Source organism: Gallus gallus, chromosome 3 (genome assembly GCF_016699485.2).
Source record: "Gallus gallus isolate bGalGal1 chromosome 3, bGalGal1.mat.broiler.GRCg7b, whole genome shotgun sequence".
In the NCBI taxonomy this organism is placed as follows: Eukaryota; Metazoa; Chordata; class Aves; order Galliformes; family Phasianidae; genus Gallus; species Gallus gallus.
The window spans coordinates 2,301,394-2,321,687 of NC_052534.1; the positions used below are offsets into that span (position 1 = coordinate 2,301,394).

At 34.8% G+C, this 20,294-nt stretch overlaps 1 protein-coding gene across 10 annotated transcripts in view; it reads right to left on the reverse strand.

Annotated features, from left to right (window-relative positions):
• USP34 (ubiquitin specific peptidase 34) overlaps positions 1 to 20,294 on the reverse strand; it is a 140,953-nt gene that overhangs the window by 18,768 nt on the left and 101,891 nt on the right. For all 10 annotated transcript variants that reach the window (XM_025148615.3, XM_046938654.1, XM_025148614.3 and 7 more), the window contains 23 exons: positions 20,099 to 20,164; positions 15,015 to 15,161; positions 14,870 to 14,926; positions 14,697 to 14,774; positions 13,915 to 14,009; positions 12,783 to 12,955; positions 12,087 to 12,240; positions 11,010 to 11,088; positions 9,486 to 9,539; positions 9,299 to 9,394; positions 7,678 to 7,742; positions 7,507 to 7,582; positions 7,360 to 7,407; positions 6,636 to 6,701; positions 5,188 to 5,268; positions 3,985 to 4,070; positions 2,998 to 3,166; positions 2,839 to 2,913; positions 2,299 to 2,450; positions 1,842 to 1,890; positions 1,629 to 1,733; positions 1,465 to 1,509; positions 13 to 117 (listed from right to left, as the gene is read on the reverse strand). In XM_025148615.3, the coding sequence (XP_025004383.1) occupies positions 13 to 117; positions 1,465 to 1,509; positions 1,629 to 1,733; positions 1,842 to 1,890; positions 2,299 to 2,450; positions 2,839 to 2,913; positions 2,998 to 3,166; positions 3,985 to 4,070; positions 5,188 to 5,268; positions 6,636 to 6,701; positions 7,360 to 7,407; positions 7,507 to 7,582; positions 7,678 to 7,742; positions 9,299 to 9,394; positions 9,486 to 9,539; positions 11,010 to 11,088; positions 12,087 to 12,240; positions 12,783 to 12,955; positions 13,915 to 14,009; positions 14,697 to 14,774; positions 14,870 to 14,926; positions 15,015 to 15,161; positions 20,099 to 20,164 (2,121 nt within the window). The remainder of the gene's footprint in view (positions 1 to 12; positions 118 to 1,464; positions 1,510 to 1,628; positions 1,734 to 1,841; positions 1,891 to 2,298; positions 2,451 to 2,838; positions 2,914 to 2,997; positions 3,167 to 3,984; positions 4,071 to 5,187; positions 5,269 to 6,635; positions 6,702 to 7,359; positions 7,408 to 7,506; positions 7,583 to 7,677; positions 7,743 to 9,298; positions 9,395 to 9,485; positions 9,540 to 11,009; positions 11,089 to 12,086; positions 12,241 to 12,782; positions 12,956 to 13,914; positions 14,010 to 14,696; positions 14,775 to 14,869; positions 14,927 to 15,014; positions 15,162 to 20,098; positions 20,165 to 20,294) is intronic.

Below are 20,294 nucleotides of genomic sequence, written 5' to 3' on the forward strand. Positions count from 1 at the left end.
AACAGGTTGTACCTCCCAAATCCTCTGCAGAATGTAAGAAGCAAAAGGTGGCATTCCTGGGGGTCCACCAGCAAATTCCATTAGCATAGTCAATAGTTTGAAAAAAGGATTGGCTGCCTGTAATGCATAAAAATAAAAATAGCCATTTTTACGTATTTCAATCAATCCAGTAATATTTTTAGAGACTTTAAACCATTAAAAATAATTGCTTATGAAAAATTTCTACCAACTTCAGAAGTTAACATTTTAATTACTTTTAGTCTCTTATTACTTAATCTCTAAATCAACTAGTTATCTGTATCTATATCTTACTTCTACTATATCCATATACAGATTTAAACCACTGCTTACAGCATTACTGAACCAGACAGGATAAATCTACTAGAAATATATAGTTACAAGGAAAAATATTACACACTTAAAATCTGACATTACTCTGAACAAAGAGAATAAAATCAAACTGCGCAACATTTAAGAATTCAAAAATTTCCCAGTAACATAGATATCACTGTCTCAGAAATGTCATTTTTAAGTGTATTTGCATAACACGTAACATGTAGCCCAAAGAGTTTATCCAGAACCCCACCTTATTTTTTAGGTTTTACGCTGGTGGTTATTTCTGACCTATGATTTCCCTCTGAAATCACCCATGTCTACTCTCGTGAAATGCATTTTATTATTTTAAGTTTGCTAAGATTCATCTAGCTTTTAACAGTGCTTCAGTAAAGTGTTTACTATTATTTTATATTTTGCACCTCAGCAAAAGCATCTTGTGCATGAGCATATGCGCAAAGCAAAAAAAAAAGTAATAAAATATAGTAAAAGCATGATGGGAGGGAAGTAGATTGTCATCTGATAGTGACCATTCTATCACGCAAAGCAAAGCTGTCATGAGAATGGTTTCGTATGTGTTTCTTTTTCAGCTATGATCATGTCTCCTCTCTTTGACATGCCTTTAATTTTTCCTGACCGCCTTTAGTTTTATGACAGCAATATACAAGAATGTCCTTGCATGAGCTCCACTCTATATTTTATCATGTGGAATCCACTTAGAACTCTCAGTATTTTTGTTACCAGGGCAGGAAGTTATTGATCTGAGGAAAGTGTCCGCATACACAGAACTGCAAAATAGTCTGCCAAAACTCGAACAATAAAGAGGTAATTCCTTATCTCAACTTATTCTAGTGTTCATGTTTTATTTTTCATCAATGTTATAAAATTGACATAGGTGGCAAATCTAGAAATGAGTTATTTGGTTTTGAATAAAACTTTCATCTGAAATTGCATACCAGATTTCTGCTCCAGAAAATTTACTATACAGTGCAGTTAGGCTTTATTTTATGTCACAAAAACTTTCATGGATCATCTTCTATGCTGTATTTTTAATGAGCAACGTATTAAGCAATTTAAAACAGAAGAATGTTAGAACAGATTATTTAATATACACGTAGTAGGTTTACATACCTCAGGAGTCAACTTTGCTATAGATGTGAAAAGCATGGACACAATCTTGAAGAAAACAAACAAAACTCACTTAGATTTTTGCTTATTCAATTTAAATAACAAATCATCCCGTTACACTTACTAGATAACATCTTCAACAAACATCTGCAGTTTCTGATACTTACATGTTCTGCAAGTCTATTATTGTACCGACACAAACTGAAGATGAGATTGCAAGTTTGCCTGATGTTGATACCATCACGGATATGTTGAAACAAAAAAGGAAAACCCTAAAACAAATAATTAAATAATTTGATATTAGTACATTGTTTACAATTACATATGCTGATGCATGGTTTTTTTTTTAAAGTTTATACATTTGTATTTAAATCAGTTACCTTTCCTCCTGTTAATGCTGCCATGTCATTCTGTGATAAAGTCAAATGCCTAAAAATACAAGAAAACTTTTATCATTTTACCTCTGTGATTATTAAGTTAGGTTAAAGAGAAATTTATGACTGAGTCCTAGTTTATATTCTCCACTATGATGGCACACAAGAAAATAAGGGTATTGACATAAAACTGAACAAAAATAAATATTTTTTATTAGACAGAATGAAAGAAAAAACTGCAAATCAGAGCAATTGAATGGATTTGAGATTTTAGTCTGAATCTTTTATTTGGTCAACGATGCACAATATTTATTTTAAAATGGTTAAAAATATCATGGACCCAATAATGCAAGCTCATTTATGCTTTTAAGAGACCAACTTAAACAAGAATGAAACAAAAATCTCTAACCCCATTTCCAACTAACATATTAATATTTTGTTTTGGGTTTTCAGAAGCTCTTGCCTTTCTGAGCGAGACTGTTCAACTAGGAGAGCAATCAGGGCAATCATCTTCTCAAGAGCAGCAGGCCTATATTTTTCTTCTGCTAAAGAAAGTATATCTTCCTCCTCCTCCTCTTCCTCCCCTTCTTCCTCAGAAAGTACTTCAACCTGCGGCTGAAGGAAAAAAATATAAGCTTCAATGTGTATATTTAGTGCTTTAATTACAGAGAACCTGTATGTGTTTTTACATATACTGTCTTCTTTCATTCATAGAATGAATGCGTACCAAAAATACGCAACCAACTGTTATTAATAGATTGATGAGGGCAATTTTTATAGATTCTTCTTAACTTTTACTTCTGTATTAAATAAACAACTATGGTTTTTAACATAGTCAATTCAGTATATATTTAAAATACTCTGTAAAACTGAACATTGAAAAAAACTTGTAATATTGAAGCAATTTTAACATCTGAAAGATGGTTCAAGAGACACAGCACCAATGGTCTCACATACGAAACAGGAAAGACTAGTTCTTGTTACCAAAGATACTCTAACTTACATTTTCAGGTCCTTTAGTTCCCATGTAGAAATGAACCATCGTTGATATGGCTTGCAGTGAAAGCAAGAATTGGCTCTGAAATACACAGATGTTGTATTACTTGAAAACACATATGCGGATATACATACACAATTCCTAAAGCTAAAAGTCTGTACTCACTTCCTCTTCACCCATTTTGGCAAATTCATAAAGAAAGGCAAAGTATTCTGTGAGATGTTTACTGTGTGGCTTAACACCATGCTCCATAATAGACAAGAGAGTCTTCACAAAACGTGTTACACAAGAGCGACTGCCAATGTCTTCCACGGGACCATCCATGTCATCTGAACTAAAAACACAAACCAATTTAGACACATTTTCACACAATGCATGGAGCATACATTCATCTCGATCTAGTCGTTTTTAGAAAATCTTACATTATTTCACTCTCTCCTACACTGATACTCAGACGTCCAGAAAAAAACTGAGTTCTGTATTTTGACGTAAAAGCTCTATTTCCATGTCCTGAATTTTATAACAGTATCTATACATACTTATTACAAACTCTGCCATTTTCGCTTGGGAAAAAGTTATCAGGATCACAGGTGTAACCCAAAACAAAGAAAAAGCACTCTCTTCTAGCTATGCATCAAAAAGAATGTTTCATTGTTTCATAATTGCAGACAAAGCAATGATTTTGCCAGTAATTAGCAGAACAAAACAGAACCTGTTTTTTCTTTTTTTTTTTTGCTACTTAGTGATAACAGCTGATTTAGTTATACAACACAGAACTGGACTTTAATTTCCTGTTCCGGTTTACAAATAAAAAATGACACCATTATGCATCTGGATACAACGTACAATCAGATTCTCATGTGTAAGGAGTAAGATGTACAGTTGCAGATTATTATTAACAATGAAAGAAAAATGACACTGAATAAATCTATCTATTCTAACAGAACAAATACTTCAAAAATTATATCCACAGTACTGACTTCTACAACCATAATAGAGTTTTAAGTGAATCAGAGCATTTAGGATAGAATAATAAAGAATTGAAATTGTACTATTTTATGCTTACAAGATCATTTAGAATAATTCATTAAAGAAAAAGTGGTTGCTGTAATGCAAGTAATAAATAGAGGTTTTCAGATGTTAATATTTTACCAGTCTTCCATCCCTGGCTGAAGATAAAGATGTGCATGCACTGGTCTCAGTCTCTGTATCACATGAATGCACAAACGCTGGAACATCTGCAAATTATAAAATATAAAAGAATGAACTTGCGGAGTTCATATATGTCAATATATATTCACAACAGAGAATATTCAAGTCTCCTACTACTTCTTTCAGCTCGAATTCATTCAAAGGTTATAGCTGAGATTGATGTACCCACATTGCATTCATTAATGCAAGAATACCTGATATTTTAAGAGAATAGTCAAACCTGATTTCTATAAACAGATCACATGAAGTAAACCTAAAAACAGTTTTTAATATTGGTGGCCTACTTAAACAGGACTGAGGACCTCTGCTCATAAATGTTTTCTATCTCTATTTTCTGAAATGTTTATGGATATTTTAAACATTTTTTTCATATTGCCTCTATAGTGAGAAATTTTGTGAACATTTTAAAGGAAATTCCTTCCAGTCATTTTTTAATTTATAAAAATTTGCCAAGGATTAGAACTTCACCGAAGATTCTGCATAGTGATTACCTGTGAAATACAATGCTTTAATGATGGGTTGCATACAGAAACTCTGTATGGTTATATATGGAAACACTAGTAATTTGAAGTTAAGACAGTTCAGGTGAGAAAGTCATTGCTAAAGTTTTTACCTGAACAACTGGCAATTTAAGTATACATGCAAGTTAAACTATTAATATTAACTGTGAATATCCAAATGCCAACACAGCTTTTTTGTTTTTGCGTTTTTCCATTTTAAACATTTCCAGAAGGGCTAAATAACAAAAATTTGTGACATAATGTACACAGTTTTCTGAATGCCTGTCTTTAAATTTTGGTTTTGAATCAATTTAGAAAAAAAACATTTTTAATGTAAAACATTTTTAATGTTCAGTTTTGTAGAGATCATGTGGGAGCTGTAGAAATCTTAGTAAGTATCTGCTGTGACATTTTGTGATACTAACTACAACTATGGCACAATATTAAAATACGTTTTGCTTCTAACAATAATACTCCCATAGCTAAGTATACTCTATAAACCACAAGCAGGAATGAAAAAGACGACAATTACAGATATCAGTATAACCTTTCCAAATCATTGTATGTGCCATAAAATTTGTCCATTTCTGCTTATCAGTCAAGCAGTCACCTGGTTAATACAGGAGCATTTTTTCTGTCTTACCTGTCTCACAATCTGATTGGGACACTTTATTAGAATCTGCATTGGCCACCAATCATCATCTGCCATACGATCCAAAAACCACTGCAGAAAACAAGTACTTTGTTAGTTTTGTTTCAAACTGGTTCTAGTCCAATCTTCTTTTTGCATAACACTAAGTTTGAAGAGAAATTGATGTTGTTATTATTAAGGAATAAGGAAGTATTAATACAAGGGAAATGTAAATGTCTTCTGTGCACGAGAAGCAAGGAATAAGGAATTTCAACAGAAATAAACAAAAGTTAAATCCAGTATCATCTGATCCCTGTGTTTGTCATGCCATTATTCAATTATCTAGAAGGAAAGCCTTATCCTGAAAAGTAGTATCAACAGAATGCAAAATGATGCTCACAGTAAGAACTCAGTTGAAGAATCTTGTTAAGTAGGGACAGACTTAAACAAGAACATAGATCCTGGGTTAGATCCATTTTGCATTTTAAAACATGGAAAAGTCTTACTATTTCTAGAGGCAGAAAACATATGGAAACAATAGAGTATGATACATTCAAAGTCAGACTTTGCAAATAGTATTTTGATTTCCGAAAATTTATTCACAAGAAAATAACCTTGAAATAAAGAATCCAAGTTGCTGATATTTCATTTCAAGTCACTCAAGCATTCTTTACTATATTGAGTGTATTCACCCATTTGAATCATCACAAGCCTACATCATACTATGATTTTCATTTGTTTGTACTGAATAAAGCCTACTTGCAGGATACAGTACGCAACTAGGGTGTCTGTACATTCAAACTATCACAATAAATCTATCACAAACTTTCCTCCAGTATCTCAAAAACTGTTTTCACCACCACATTGAATTAGCGAACTCTCTGTCTGTGGTTTCTCATTTTTCCTACATACTTTTGCCCAAACTCGCTTCATCAGCTTCCTGCATTTTTTTTCCTAAAGATTTTTATTTTTTTAAACACATTGAGTAAAAGTCTCAGTTTCATAAGCAAGGCACTACATGAATTTCCCGCTATGTCTGACAAATGTCTTTTAAGCCTCTATATGACGTCACAGCCTTTCATCACATTCCCCTGGATTCAGCTCCAGTTCCTTCCATTCTACTCATTAAGACTTACTCAGTCTTTCCAAATTAATTTTAATGCGTCTTCATTACACAATATACATGACACAATAATCAAATACAAAAGCTGCAATACCACACGGTCTTTCTTCCCAGTGACAAAAGGATTTTGATCTGTTGTCCCATCACAGGTTTCCAAAAATAAAAGTAATTCCCCAGAATCTGCATTATTCACAGAGGTGGATTTCATCTCATAGTGCACAAACATACCAAATGTGGGAGTTCATAGTCCAAAACATTCCAGGGATACAAACCTCCAGGAAAGTTAAACAAAATATAGAAAGTTGGTTTGTACTTTCTGAGTTCCTAAGTCACTTACTTCACAAGCTGCCTGACTGTTATTAAACTGCTTTGTTAAAAGTTCAATCCACTGAAGCATTGTAGGCTGTAAAAAGAAATACAGAAAAAATCTAACTTAAAAATCTCTAAATGCTCAGTTAGAACATTGAATCTTAAGCATATAGCATACATACATGCAGCTACAAACCACTATACATATCAAAACTAATGCAAGTCACACAATGCTTAACTATCAACGTATTTCCATTTTGTCATCATATTGCAATTGTATTCTTACAATGTGAGGCACTCTAGAATTACTAGTACTTCATAAAACACAGATGAGAAAATTAAAAGCCTACTGAGAGTAAAAGTAGTTCAGATAGAATAAAACTTCCTTGTTGCTAACACTAGTTTACAACAGCTGTTCAATGGCACATAATGTCCTCTGCATCAGACTTTAACAAGTACCTGCTAAAACATGAAACATCTATGAATTTACAAATGAAAAGAACACAAGGTCTGTTGTTTCCAATTCTTGGCCGAGGCAAAGTAACCTAAATCCAGACCCCACATTCTTCCAGTGTGCAGTGTTTATATTACCCATTTTGTTTATAATAAAATGTGTTGAATGACAGACTGTAAACATTTTTTGTCCACTTTACTCAGTACATCTCAATATCACACTTTTACAATGAAAAAATACAGACTTTTCACTACATTCATGCATCTATGTAATGAGAATTTACAAGTAAACAGCATACCTTTTCCTTTGAATGAATAAATGTCTCTAGTACAAAAGAAGTGCTTAACTGTGAGGGGAAAAAAGAACCATTAGTTTGGGCATTCTGTGATTAAAGTATAAACAATGTTGATTTAAAATAAGCAAAATAAACTTTTGAAGTATTTACCTTTGCTGTCATCAGGGAAACTGCTTTTGGATCTGGTAGTGTGCTTGGGATGCTACTACACAAATGCCACATAAACCTAGAGTCAGTAATTTTATTTGTTAATTTTAAAAAATAATGAAAATCTGCAAGAAGAAAAGAAGCATTAATATTACATTTTTAAAGAAAACTTACCCAAAATACGTATGTTCAAAAATGTTCTTGTCTTGAAGAAACTGCATGTTATCATGCCATATCCACTGAAGAAAAAATGCTAACATCAGATACAAGAAAGCAGTTTATTTCACTACATTAAGAATGATTCTAACAATATTTAAACGTTTCCTGTGGCTGAGAAATCAGTATTTTTTTTAAATGAAAAATTATTTCTAGAATCATTTATTCTATTTTAAGGGAGTTGGCTCAAAGTTGTTCTGCTTATACTATAGCAAATACTAGTTTTGTCTGCTCTCTGACAGCAGAACAGAGCTCAAGATCTTCCCCCTTGCTGTGATCTCGTTTTCCTAACTAAATTACATTTTTAGGCTGAATTTTTCAGAAATGCTCCATCATCTTAATGAAGAACCACATTTCAAAATTGTATCTTGATATCTACGTTCATATAACAAGTTAACAATAAAATCTTCTTAAATATGTAGTTTCACTTATTGAAATCAACTAGACATTCCAGTAGCCTAGTCAGAACTCTAAGAGTAAACATTTTACTCTTCATCATTAAACAGCAGAGAATTTTACAGTAGAGGATTTTACAGTATGCCTGTTTCTCTCTCTGAAATGATGTTTTCGACCAAATCTGTTTGTAGCATTTTTCACGTTAAAATAGTTTTAAAGTTTAAACCTGTAAAAATCTGTTACTATTTTGAAGACTAAGAAACACATGATGATTTATTGGCTAACAATGAAGAATCTTTTTAAGTTAAGAATTAAACATGGAACAGATGATAAAGCAATACTTCTGACAAGAGGGTGCAGGAAATCTGACTTGCCTTTCACATGATAAAAAAGTAGAAGAATCCCTTTCAAGTCCATACTCATGGTATACCTTGCACAGTGAGATACCCAGTATAGTACTCTGCCCCTCCTGCACTGTCCTTTCCAGTTCCCCAGGCTATACATGAATAAATAGTGTCCTCATTTATAACTAGGTATCCAAAGTTGGAGCAGTACTCAACACTAAGAAGAACAGGGATATACACCTCCTTGTTTTTCCTACTCATTTTATTCATACCTGGGCTACCTTCTCCAAGACTATGTGTAAGAAAGGAACCTTTTCTAACTGATGCTCCTTTACCCTAAACACAATCTACCAGTATTTTACAACCCACTATGGAAAGTGTGAGGAAACAGCTGGAACTACTCTTGGAACTAACTACTGTAATGTCCTTCCTGAAAGCAGTTATTTGCTGAGGAACTGTAAGATAAAAAGATGGTCGTTAATGAGAATACTTTCGGTACTGCTGCAACTATTAAGAAAACGCTGATATGAACTCACAAAAACAAAACAGTAAGAAAAAGTGTTCTACCTTTTTTTTTTAGAAATATGAAGCAGAACAATGCAGATGCTTGAATTAAAAATTACACAACAGAATGAGAAAGCACCTGAAATTTATGTACTGCGTGAATTTTCATTAACTTCCTATTCAACAGCATTCTCCTGAGGACTACATCTAAATAAAAGGATTGTCATTTTACTGATTGCAATTATATTTGTTTTCCTGTTTTTACTCAGATTCCTGATTTGTTTAGGATTTCCTGTAGTATTTTAAAATTGGTGTCAAAAAAAATCAACTTGTACCTCCAGCAACTCAGAAGAAACATCAAATTTGTAGTCTTTGCCATTTTCCTCCTCCGGCTCCATCCGTTTGTAAAACAGCATGTAAGCACTGTGTGTCTTTAAGAAAATAACATCTGTATAATTTTTGTTTTGACAGAAATTATGGAAGTATAAATATGATCATATAATGCGTTTGGAAGAGAAATACCTTTTCAAAGGAGAAGTCCATAAATTTATCAGTAACAGAATCATATGTTTTTGTCTGCAAAGAAGAAAGTAACATCATTAAATACAAGCTTCTTGAATGATCTGGTCACTGACAGTCCATGTAAATTTGCACATGAATTATTTCAAGACAGCTGTTGAGTGGTTGTTGACAATTTATTTCTTGCCCCAAGTAGTCATTTCTCTTTTTTCTTCTATTGTGATCTACTACGATTTTTCAGAATTGCTATGCAATATTTTGGCTTTTTCATGCAACTGTCTCATCCATCCCACTGACACCTCCTCTTTCTTGGTACCTAAAGGTATTTAATCCCTTTGCCAAACCAAAACAATTGTTTTCTTAATTTTTTTTTTTTATTTCAGCGTACTGTTTTTATAAGGAAAGAGGATTCTGAACTGTTTCAATAAGATGCTGCATTATTCGTGTTTTTATATATAATTATATAAATATAATTTAAGAAGTTATCAATTCAAGCTGACTCTGAGAATTAGTGTTGTTTTACAGTTCTTTGCGTTACTGTGTAAAAATACTCAGGCTAATGTCAAAGGGTGGTGAAATGATACAAAGCTGTTACTGTATTAAGAAACCTTGAACTACTGAAAGCAAATACCAACTTAATACACTGTCTTCTTACAATAAAAGGAACAAACAAAACCACTTAAACACGTGGATCCAACAGTTTGAAAATCACTTAATAGTTATCAGAGCTCAAACTTTCCTGCCAAACAATAGTGTGGCTGTACAGAATTCCAAAAGATTTTTCAGCTCTGTTATGAATTAAGAAGAACCTAATCACAAGAGGTTTACAGATTAGAATTAGGAAATTACTGAAACTAGGCATACACAAAGATAAGAAAGCCTTGCTTTTCCAGGAACTATTCCTTCAGTTAATAGACTGAGCAACAAAACCGCCCTGGAGAAGAATTCCTGAATTAGCTGCATACTCACCTTTTTTAACAAGCAAATAGATAATATGATAAAAGTGGATACAGTAGAAGAAACAGCTAAGTTCTCTTATTTGGAGAGAGATTTCACTAATTCATTTTGAGTAATTGGTAATACCTATGCTATACTTCTGACAGCTGTCTCTCAATACAAAATAAAAATATTTGCATTCATGTTCACACATTCAATAATAAGATATTTATGGGAGGAATTAAGACCCTTCTCCTTCATTGGTTTAACTTCAGTCATACAGAGAGGGAAGAAAAAGGAGAGTGCTTGCATGACCAGCCTGCAAGTACTCTGCAAAGTCTTTCACTTCTGAAAGGAGAACACCCTTTGAAGAAATCAGCAGTGGAAGAACAACTGATATAAACAAGCGTAACTTAGTATCACTTGCACAACAAAGATGTCAAAAGTTTAACACAACTCAGATTAAAGCTCTAAATTTCTCTCACACATTCAGAACAGATGGCAGACCAGAGATTACAGATTACTTCATGGAAGTACTCAGAACAGATATTCTAGTGGTTGAACATGACAAAAATAGAAGTCGTAACTTACTGTCATTTCTCCACCAAAACATTCTGAAGCAAGCTGCGTTGAATCAAATGGTTTTACTTCAGCATCGTTGAAAAGATACCTGTAGAAGAGCAAGCTTTTGAAACAACTGTTGCATGTTTCTCAAGGCAAATCAGAGTGTAACAAACACTTGAAGTGATTCTTCATATTAAGCATTTTTCTTAATTTCTACTACTTTGCTTGAATCACAAACTAATAAATTATCCCCAAAGTGACCTTCTTTCAATAAAAGCAGGAAGTCAGTATTTCAACAGATTTATTTATTTATAACTCCAGAAACACATTATTTTCTGCTTTTTCCAAACATGATTGGTAGAGATGAAGTTCTCACACAGTCAAAATTTGCTCTTACTTTCTCAGTTTGAGAGAAATGGAAATAAAGAGAACCATACAATTTATCAGTATAACTCTAACAAGAAGGTGGCAAAGAAAGATTGTACACAGTTATGGATAGCTTTTGGAGCAGAGATTAGCCACTGTCTGGAAATTTTTCAAAAATTTTCCAGCCAGCTCTTAAAGAGAACAAGAGAAGAAGAAATCTTGCCTCTTGCTGCAAGGCCTCAGTTGAGAATCTGAGATATGAACATAAATGTTAAGAGCATATCTTCTATACAAGATGCAGTGAGTTTAAAGGGAAGAAAAATTAAAATTGTTGTTTTAAACATCAGAAAATGGACAAAATTAAAAGGAACAAAATCTGCAATCATTAATACTGCTGTATGCTCAGAGGTAACCCCATTTTATGATGAAGGGTGATCTACTAAATCTTACTGTTCATACGCACTGAAGTAGATGAAATATAGTCATCAGTACTCATGCCAAAAACCAAGCACTGGCTCTATCCTATAAGCCCTTGCCTGGCATTCTCCGGCTGCCAGTGGCCAAGGCTTCTACTGCAGCACACAAGCATGTATTTGTAAATCAATATACATACGCCTAGCAAATTCCAAAAACTTGTCCTCTTAAGAACCCACAGCTCATAGAACACTGTTGACAAAGTCATTAATTTCTAGTTACTTCAATATACAAAACAATGAAATTTTGCTTTGCATAACTCACCATTTGTTGTTTTTGTAAGCATGGGGATTTACTATATCTCTGATGAAACTGTAATAATGTCCACCATCTGCTGTTCCTGTATGAACTGTTACGCCTATTAGATCATACTCATAACTCTCAGTTTCTTTCAAATATTCGCCATCTTCCTTAAAACCTTAAATAATACAATACTGAGTATTATTTCCTAAGCATATGAGTTTCCATGTTATTATCTTACATAAACACATCCTGCAATTACGCTTAAAACTTGTTCTAACTTTTCTTTTCAGCAGGGTACAATAAGAGCCAGGAAGTCCATATCCAGAACAAAGAGTATAGATCTCAGCTCCCTTAAAATAAGTTTTTTTTTTTTTGCAAAGCATCACTATACTAAAGAGATCAGAACTAACAAGTTCACACATCATAATTACAATGGTATTAGTAAGCCCTTTCCTGAAGTCCCTTTCCTGAAATTCAACCATTACTCTGAAAAATCAAAATAGGCCAGTAATAAACTGCATACATCTATCTGTAACCAACCCATATTTTAAAAATGAACTTAACAGTTCCAACTAAACTGCACACAAAAACAAAAATAATTAACCAGTCTGTACTACAGAAAATTAGTGCCTTTCAGAATATAGGTCAATTAAAAAAATATATTTTCTTTTAAAATATCTTAATTGTCCACAAACATTGCAATTCTAGGAGGTATACCTTCTTTTCTGTCATTTTTTCCCATGAGGAAATCTTCAGTATAAGGTGTCATATCCAAACGCAGAGGGAATGAAAAATGAGTGTTCACTTTCTCCTTCATCATAGTTACCATATTAAATGTATATCTCATAGTGTTGAAGCTTAAGATACGAGGTAGTTTCTTAAAACATGCCCTAAATGATTTAAAGCAGTTGTGATTTAGTTGGTTGAACAGTATTTCCACAAAGATTTTCAACACATTTATTTCAAGCATGAAATTAGAAATCTGTTAAAAAAATCACGTACATATAAAATTGAGCAATTATAATGCCTTAGAGTAGGGTAATGTAACAGGCAGCAAAGTCAAATTGAGCTTACTGAACAATTTCATTTAGCACTGTGCCTTGGAAAAGGGATTGAATTTGCTCACTGTGTGTGTCAGTTTTCTAAAACAGTACAGTAAAAGGAGCCACGAAGGAATTTAACAATGCAAACCTCCTCACCAGATGAAATTACTACCCTGTCACTGACAAGTTTTAATGAAGAACATACCTTGTATTACACCTCAAACTTTTCATTAACAATTTGTAAACAGGTTACTTTCATTTATAACAGCTATAAAATCAACTATGAGCTTTTTCATCTCTAAGAATTAAATTTTGTTAGTTGCAATAAAAGGACAAGACAACATTTTTATTTCTCTGTTCATTAACAGACTTCTAAAAATATTTAAACATTAAAAAAAACTATTTTAGACAAAGAAATATAGGGCTACTATGAAACCTGCACAATTATCCTGCATAATGAATAACACATACTGAAGAAATGCTGAAATAATTTATCTTCTAAAAACTGAAAAATAAAAAGATTTCAATTCACTGATTTTGACATATTTATTATTGTTTACATAAAAAAGGTCTTGAACATTTTACTGTCTAGCACATCATGCTCTAAGATGCCTCTGTTTTGAAAACTTGATTTCTTAGTTATGTTCTCATTTTGCATAAGGACATCATCCTTACAGGCCTTAACATTAGTAAAATGAGTGAAACCACAGTCCTGTTTCATCTAAAGAATTAATCTAACAGGAATGGTAATTTCTGTAATTTACTAAAAAGAAACATTAGAAATATTTAGTTTTTCTTAATCTTACCTTTTTTCAGCCCGCACTTTTTTCCCACAATGAGAACATGTATACATGTTATCACCTTCCAAGGTATCTTTAATAGTTACTTCATCAAGAGATTCCTATGTATGATAACAAAAACAGAAGGAGTTTATGTTTATCTTAGATATTATCTCTTGTGCTTACACAGCCTGCTTTTCAAAACACCTCTCCTAGTCTTACAGTAAGTTTAATCAACATATCCACAAGTCATGAAATACACTCATTATATATGCCAAAAAGTATGAAGAAAGAGCATGCACCTGAACTCTTCTGAAGAGTATGACATTCTTATAGGAAGATCAGCTCCTCGAAACCCAAATACAAATTTGAAAAGAGAATTCTGATAAACGGTACTTGATATTCTAAGCTTTCCTAAATAATTCAGCTGCTCTAAACCCAAATTCCAAGCGTGGGGATTAAAATAGTTATTTAACAAACCCAATAACCTAAGATTACATTGGTATAAGTTTTAAATTAACTTAGTAAGCAGCAGTATATAATAAAGTCTTCTGACATTTGCAATTATCATACATTTTTCAAACACAGAAGAGAGTATGACTATTGTCAGTAACACAGTCTTTACTCCATTCCAAGAGCACAGCGCACTGAAAACATTAAACAATTTAACTGAATTAACTCATAATATAAACCCATAAATATCTGAACTACAGCAGAAAAGAAATCATCCATACGTTCAATATAAAGTCTCCTATTATGTCTTTACACTAGCCATCTATTTTAATCTGTCTGAACCTGGCATTACTTACGTAAATATTCTTCATATCTGCTACCTGGCATCTTACTGTATAGAACTCTTCAGCAGTCTGACTTACATGTTCACAATCCTAAATCACAGCAATGAAAGGGAAATGCAATGAAATAACTGTTTTGAGAGGTTAAAAATATACTGAAAACATAAGGGTAGGGAAAGATTACTTACCAAGGAAACAACATTGTTTGTAATAACACCTCCAAACAAACTTTTCACTGTGTTTTTCTGTGAATGAATTAATAAATTCTGTCAAGGACATTTGAGCAAGTTTGTAACTTTCCAAGCTCTCTTTTGCTACCTCTCAGTAACTCACCAGTTCAGGAGACATCTCTTCTATTTTTGTGATCAGGTCAGTGAAGAACTCAGTCATATCTTTCTGCTCTCCAGTGTTCAGCGGCTGCTTATCCATGGTATAAGTTTTACAAAAGGGCCTTGGATTATATGCTTTACATTCACTTTCCTTTAGGTAAAAAAAAAAAATTAAAACAAATCAACTACAAATCCTTGTACTTTTACATTACACAGATATACCGAACATAGGCATACAAACGTAAAAGCACATCTCTTCAGCAACAAAGTTATCTAAACATTTAAATGTATCCAACAAAAGGTAAAACAATTTTAAACTATCATCATTACGATATTCGTTATTAATAATGATGTTATCAGTAGAATATTATTTAAAATATTTAATAAAGGAAGTCATCATTAAAAAATCCTGACTGAAGACATGACGTGTTCAGGTCTTTTTCTATCTATTCAGACACAATGTATAGTATAGTACTATAAGCATCAGCCAGTACTTCAGGATTTTGGAACACTGTGGACTTAGATAGTGGCAGATGTTTAAATCTCATTCAGTTGACTCCATAATACAGAACTACATCTAGATATCCAATGCGAGAGATCAGTTACAGAAAAAAAATTGCATTCTAAAAAGTTGTTCTATGATACATTATCCATCCCAGTGTCCTGCACGCTGGAGATACAGAACCTGTATACAGCAAAAAATTATCCTTGTGAACACTGACACGCCTATTATTTTATTGACTCGTGCGTGGCCATAAGGAGTTACCAGTTAATATTACCTGGCACAAACTAAGTCAATTGTAAAGATATAAATAATAATAATTCCTCAGCAATCTGGTAGCTATCTGTGATAGAGCGATGGCATCAGTAGACAAAGCAGACAAAGGAAGAGCAACTGACTTCATCATCCTGGACTTGATCAAGGCCTTTGACATGCACCACATCCTTATCCCTAAACTGGAGGACCTGGCAGGACTGTTCGGTGGATGAAGACTTGGCTGGACGGTGGCAGCCAGAGGACTGTGGTCAATGGATCCACATCCAGGTGGAGGCTGGTCACAAGCGATGTCTGACAGGGGTCAGTCTCAGGACCAGCACTCATTAACATCTATGTCAGTGACCTAAGACAGGGGGAAGAAGTGCACCCTTGGCAAGTTTGTCGATGACACTAAGCTGAGTTGATGCAACAGAAGGTAGAAATGCTATCCAAAAGGACTTGAATAGGCTTGAGGAGTGGACCCACAAGAACCTAATGAAATTCAGCAAGGCCAAGTGAAAGGTGTTGCATCTGGGATTGCCCTAGCCCAGGTGCATGTACAGGCTGAGTGAGGAACTCCTAGAGAGCAGCCCTTCAGAAAAGGACTACAGGAGTCCTGGTGGACGAGAACTTGGGCATGAGCCAGCAGCATGCACTTACAGCCACAAAGGCCAATTACATGCTGTGCAGCATCAAAACACAGGTAGCCAGCAAGGCAACGGAGGTGACTGTCCCCTTCCACTCAGGGTACTGCGTCCAGGCCTGGAGCTCCCAGCACAAGAAAGATGTTGTAAGGTCAATAAGAATACAGATGTTGTAAAGTACTGGATGATCAATAAGTATACAGAGAAGTTAGGCTTAGTAAGATTATCGCATTGGAACAGATAATCATAGATAAATGAAAGTGCTCACCAGTGTTATAGGCTCCTGAGAAACTCCACGAGGAGCGATCTCCAGAGAGAGATCCTTCCCCAGCGGCAGTCAGCCCTTCAATGGGGTCTAGAAGAGGTGCAGCCTGGCTCCACCCCTTCTGGTCACACAGCTGAATTGCCTTCACCTGTGCTCCCATGGCTGACTCAGTGCTTGCCTCAGGTGGTCAATCAGAGGTTCAGGGCATGATTCAACAGTTCCCATACAGACATGGAAGCATTGGAGCAGCTCCAGAGGAAGGCCACAAAGATGATCAGAGAACTGAAATACCTTGCCTATGAAAAAAGGTTTAGGGAACTGGGCCTGTTTAGCTTGGAGAAAAGAAGGCTCCAGGAAGACCTCACTATGACCTTCCAGGAGGGAGAGTGACTTCTTACATAGCCTTACATAGAAACAGGCCAAGCAGGAATGCTTCCAAACTGAAAAAGGGGAGGTTTAGGTTAGATATTAGGAGGAAGTTGTTTGTTTGTCTTTTTTTTTTTTTTTTTTTTTTTTTTTTTTTACTCAGAGGGTGGTGAGGCACTGGAACAGGCTACCCAGAGAAACAGAGAATACCCCACCCCTGAGGTAGTCAAGGCCAGGCTGGATGGGGTCCTGGGAAGCCTGATCTAGTGGGTGGCAGCCACTCCACAGTGGAAGACTTAGATGATTTTTAAGTTCCCTTCCAATCCAAGCTATTCCATGAAGTGCTCTCCTTCAGATTTACATCAGATGAAGTGAGCAGAGCCTTCCCAGATACACGTGCCTGTAGGGATAGGTGGCAGCAGATATAACTGCTTTAAACCAGTTTTGGATCACCCAAGAAAGGCAGAGGTCACTATCCAGTAAATAAAGAAGGAATTGCTTGCTCCTTTCCAAGGATCAGGGCTCACCAAATACTCCACAAGAGGGTATCTCCAAGTAGAGATGCTTCCTTCCCTTGCAGCTGTCAGCCCTCAAATGAGGCTGGAGAGGAGTGGAGCCTGGCTCCACCCATCCAGTCCCACAGGTGAATTGCTTGCACCTGTGCTCCCAGGGCTGGCTACACTTCTTCACCAGGTGTTCAATCACGGCCCTGACCTAACAGTTCCCACACAATGCCTAACTGCCTTTAGGCAGAATCATGTAGATTATTTCTACTATGAATCTGCATACATTAACAGTCAGAGTTTTTCCTGAAATGACTCTGAAACCATCCATAGTATATCTTCTATTTAGCATAGCTGTGAGAACAATACTAACACAATAAAAAAACAGCAGCAATTAATGTAAGAACAATAACATTTATCTGCAACAACAAAGGGTACTTATACGAATATATAACTGTGTCCTGGTTTATTTATGAACTGTATTCTAAAAGAGGACGGAGCATTTAGTGAAAACACAACTATTAATTCCTCGTGGTATCTTATGTGAATGACAGATTTCTAGAACAAAAGCATCTTCGAAGTGCTGTTCTGCATTTCTCCAAGCACAAGCAGGGTCTACATTACTGCAGTGTCACAGTTTTAACTACACAACCTGTTAAGTTTCTGAGAGCATATGAACCAAATGTCTTAATACCTTAGTGTATCTGAAATAGTATCTGAAAAGAGGCTGGAGAGGAGTGGAGCCTGGCTCCACCCATCCAGTCCCACAGGTGAATTGCTTGCACCTGTGCTCCCAGGGCTGGCTACACCCCTTCACCAGGCACTCAATCACTGGTTCAGGCCATGAATCTTGCCCATAGCAGCCCTTCCAACCTAAGTCATACTGTAATTCTATGACTCATATGATTTTTATGTTATTTTGTGATTTTATGCTTATGTAAATACTAGATTTTTTTATTATTACTAATATCTGCTGCACATGCTTAAATTCCTTCTCTGTCTTTAGAGTGGTTGTGAATTGCTCTCAAAATTTCTTTCTTTACCAAGAACAAGAACACTCAGCTCCTTTTGGTTATCCTTTTTATTTCCTGTATCCTATTAAAAATCACAGAATATCTCGAGCTGGAAGGGTCCCACAAGGATCATCATTCACCTCTTCAGAAATCTTTCAGTATAGTAACAACAGTGATCATCTTGTCACAATTGCCTCAATTTTGCTACTCAGGCTGCTGCAATTTCAAAATTGTTAGTTGCTTCTTAATTCTTTATTTCTACAGATTATTCTTTGAAGCTCTGGACTGTTGAAAATGCAATGAATCAAAATGACATTTTATTTTACAACCAAGAAAATTACAGCAAACAAGAGACAGGGTAACTTCCTAATGTCATTCCATGAGGAAACTAACAATCAAGCTCAGAACCCTTTACATTGAGGTCGAAGTGAAATAACAAATTACAATGTGGTGTACTCATGGCAATGCGTTTGTTAAAAAGAAAAAAATATATTTGGATCTTAACATGGCATAATGCTCACATACAGAATCAAAACTCCCTAACAGTGTTACTGGTTTTGAGAATCTGTATTACTATGATCCTTGAAGTGATGCCTTCAGTTAGGCCTGGTGAAGACTTCTCAAATTATCACTTTGCTCAGTTCCTATAATTCAGCTGACAATTTACCCATCTGACCACACAATCATCTGTGTAACTCATTACCACTGATAATTTGAACTCTATACAAAACATTCCTTAAATATCTTCATACAAAAGACTGTTCTATGCAGCCATTTTTGGAGGAAATTTCTGTCAGAAAGTCTATTTTGAAAGTGGACTACATGCAGCAGAATAGTAGAACTATCCAACATTCCCACCTGAAAGGCCTTCAGCCAAATACTTCATTATGAGTTACATAGCTTCAAACTAGTCCTCAAACCATCACATTAACTCATCCAAAGAGATGACGGGCTAGGGATCTCCCGGGCTACTCAGCAAATTAGCAGTGTAGGCACACCAAGCATCCATAGAAGGACAGCTCTGATACCAGCTATACCATGACTGTAACTAAAGAGCAGACTTGTATTTCAGACTTGCAACTCACTCATAACTCAATTCCAATAGCCTTGACAAACCTTTTATGTCCACTGGAGCATTAATATATAGGGAGAAGAGTTTAAAGGTTTAAATAAATGAAGGGTTCTCAGAGTATGGCACCTGAGCCTAACATTCCCATATGTTCGCTTTTCAACCATTTTTTAAAGAATACAGAAGACAATCTAGCATTCGAGAGCTTGTGTTTGTTCATTACAGTTGGTGTCCAATTGTAAACCTCATCTATAATTAGGATTCTCACAGCCTCTTCACAGAAACTATTATGCCAACATCTGCTTTACTGACTTGCTGAATTACAGCTTTCAAGTGGGTAAAAACTATTTCAGTTAAGACAATCAACTTAGGATTTAATGCTACCACGAATTCACACACAGTGGTAACTATACTTTTCCTTTTTCCTTTAGGAAATAGGATACTTTATAAAATATCCTCTTTCACACCTACCATTAAGTATGTAAACATTTTCTGGAGTTCTAGTAGAGTGGTCTTGTGTTTCATATCTTCTGAATACTAAAAGAAAGTGACAAAAGAAGACTTTATCTCTTTGCTTATAATTTCCCAAAATAGCCCTTAAGATGATGAAAAAATATTAAATTAATAAAAAGCAAACAAAAACAAACAACAAAACAAACTAGCCCAC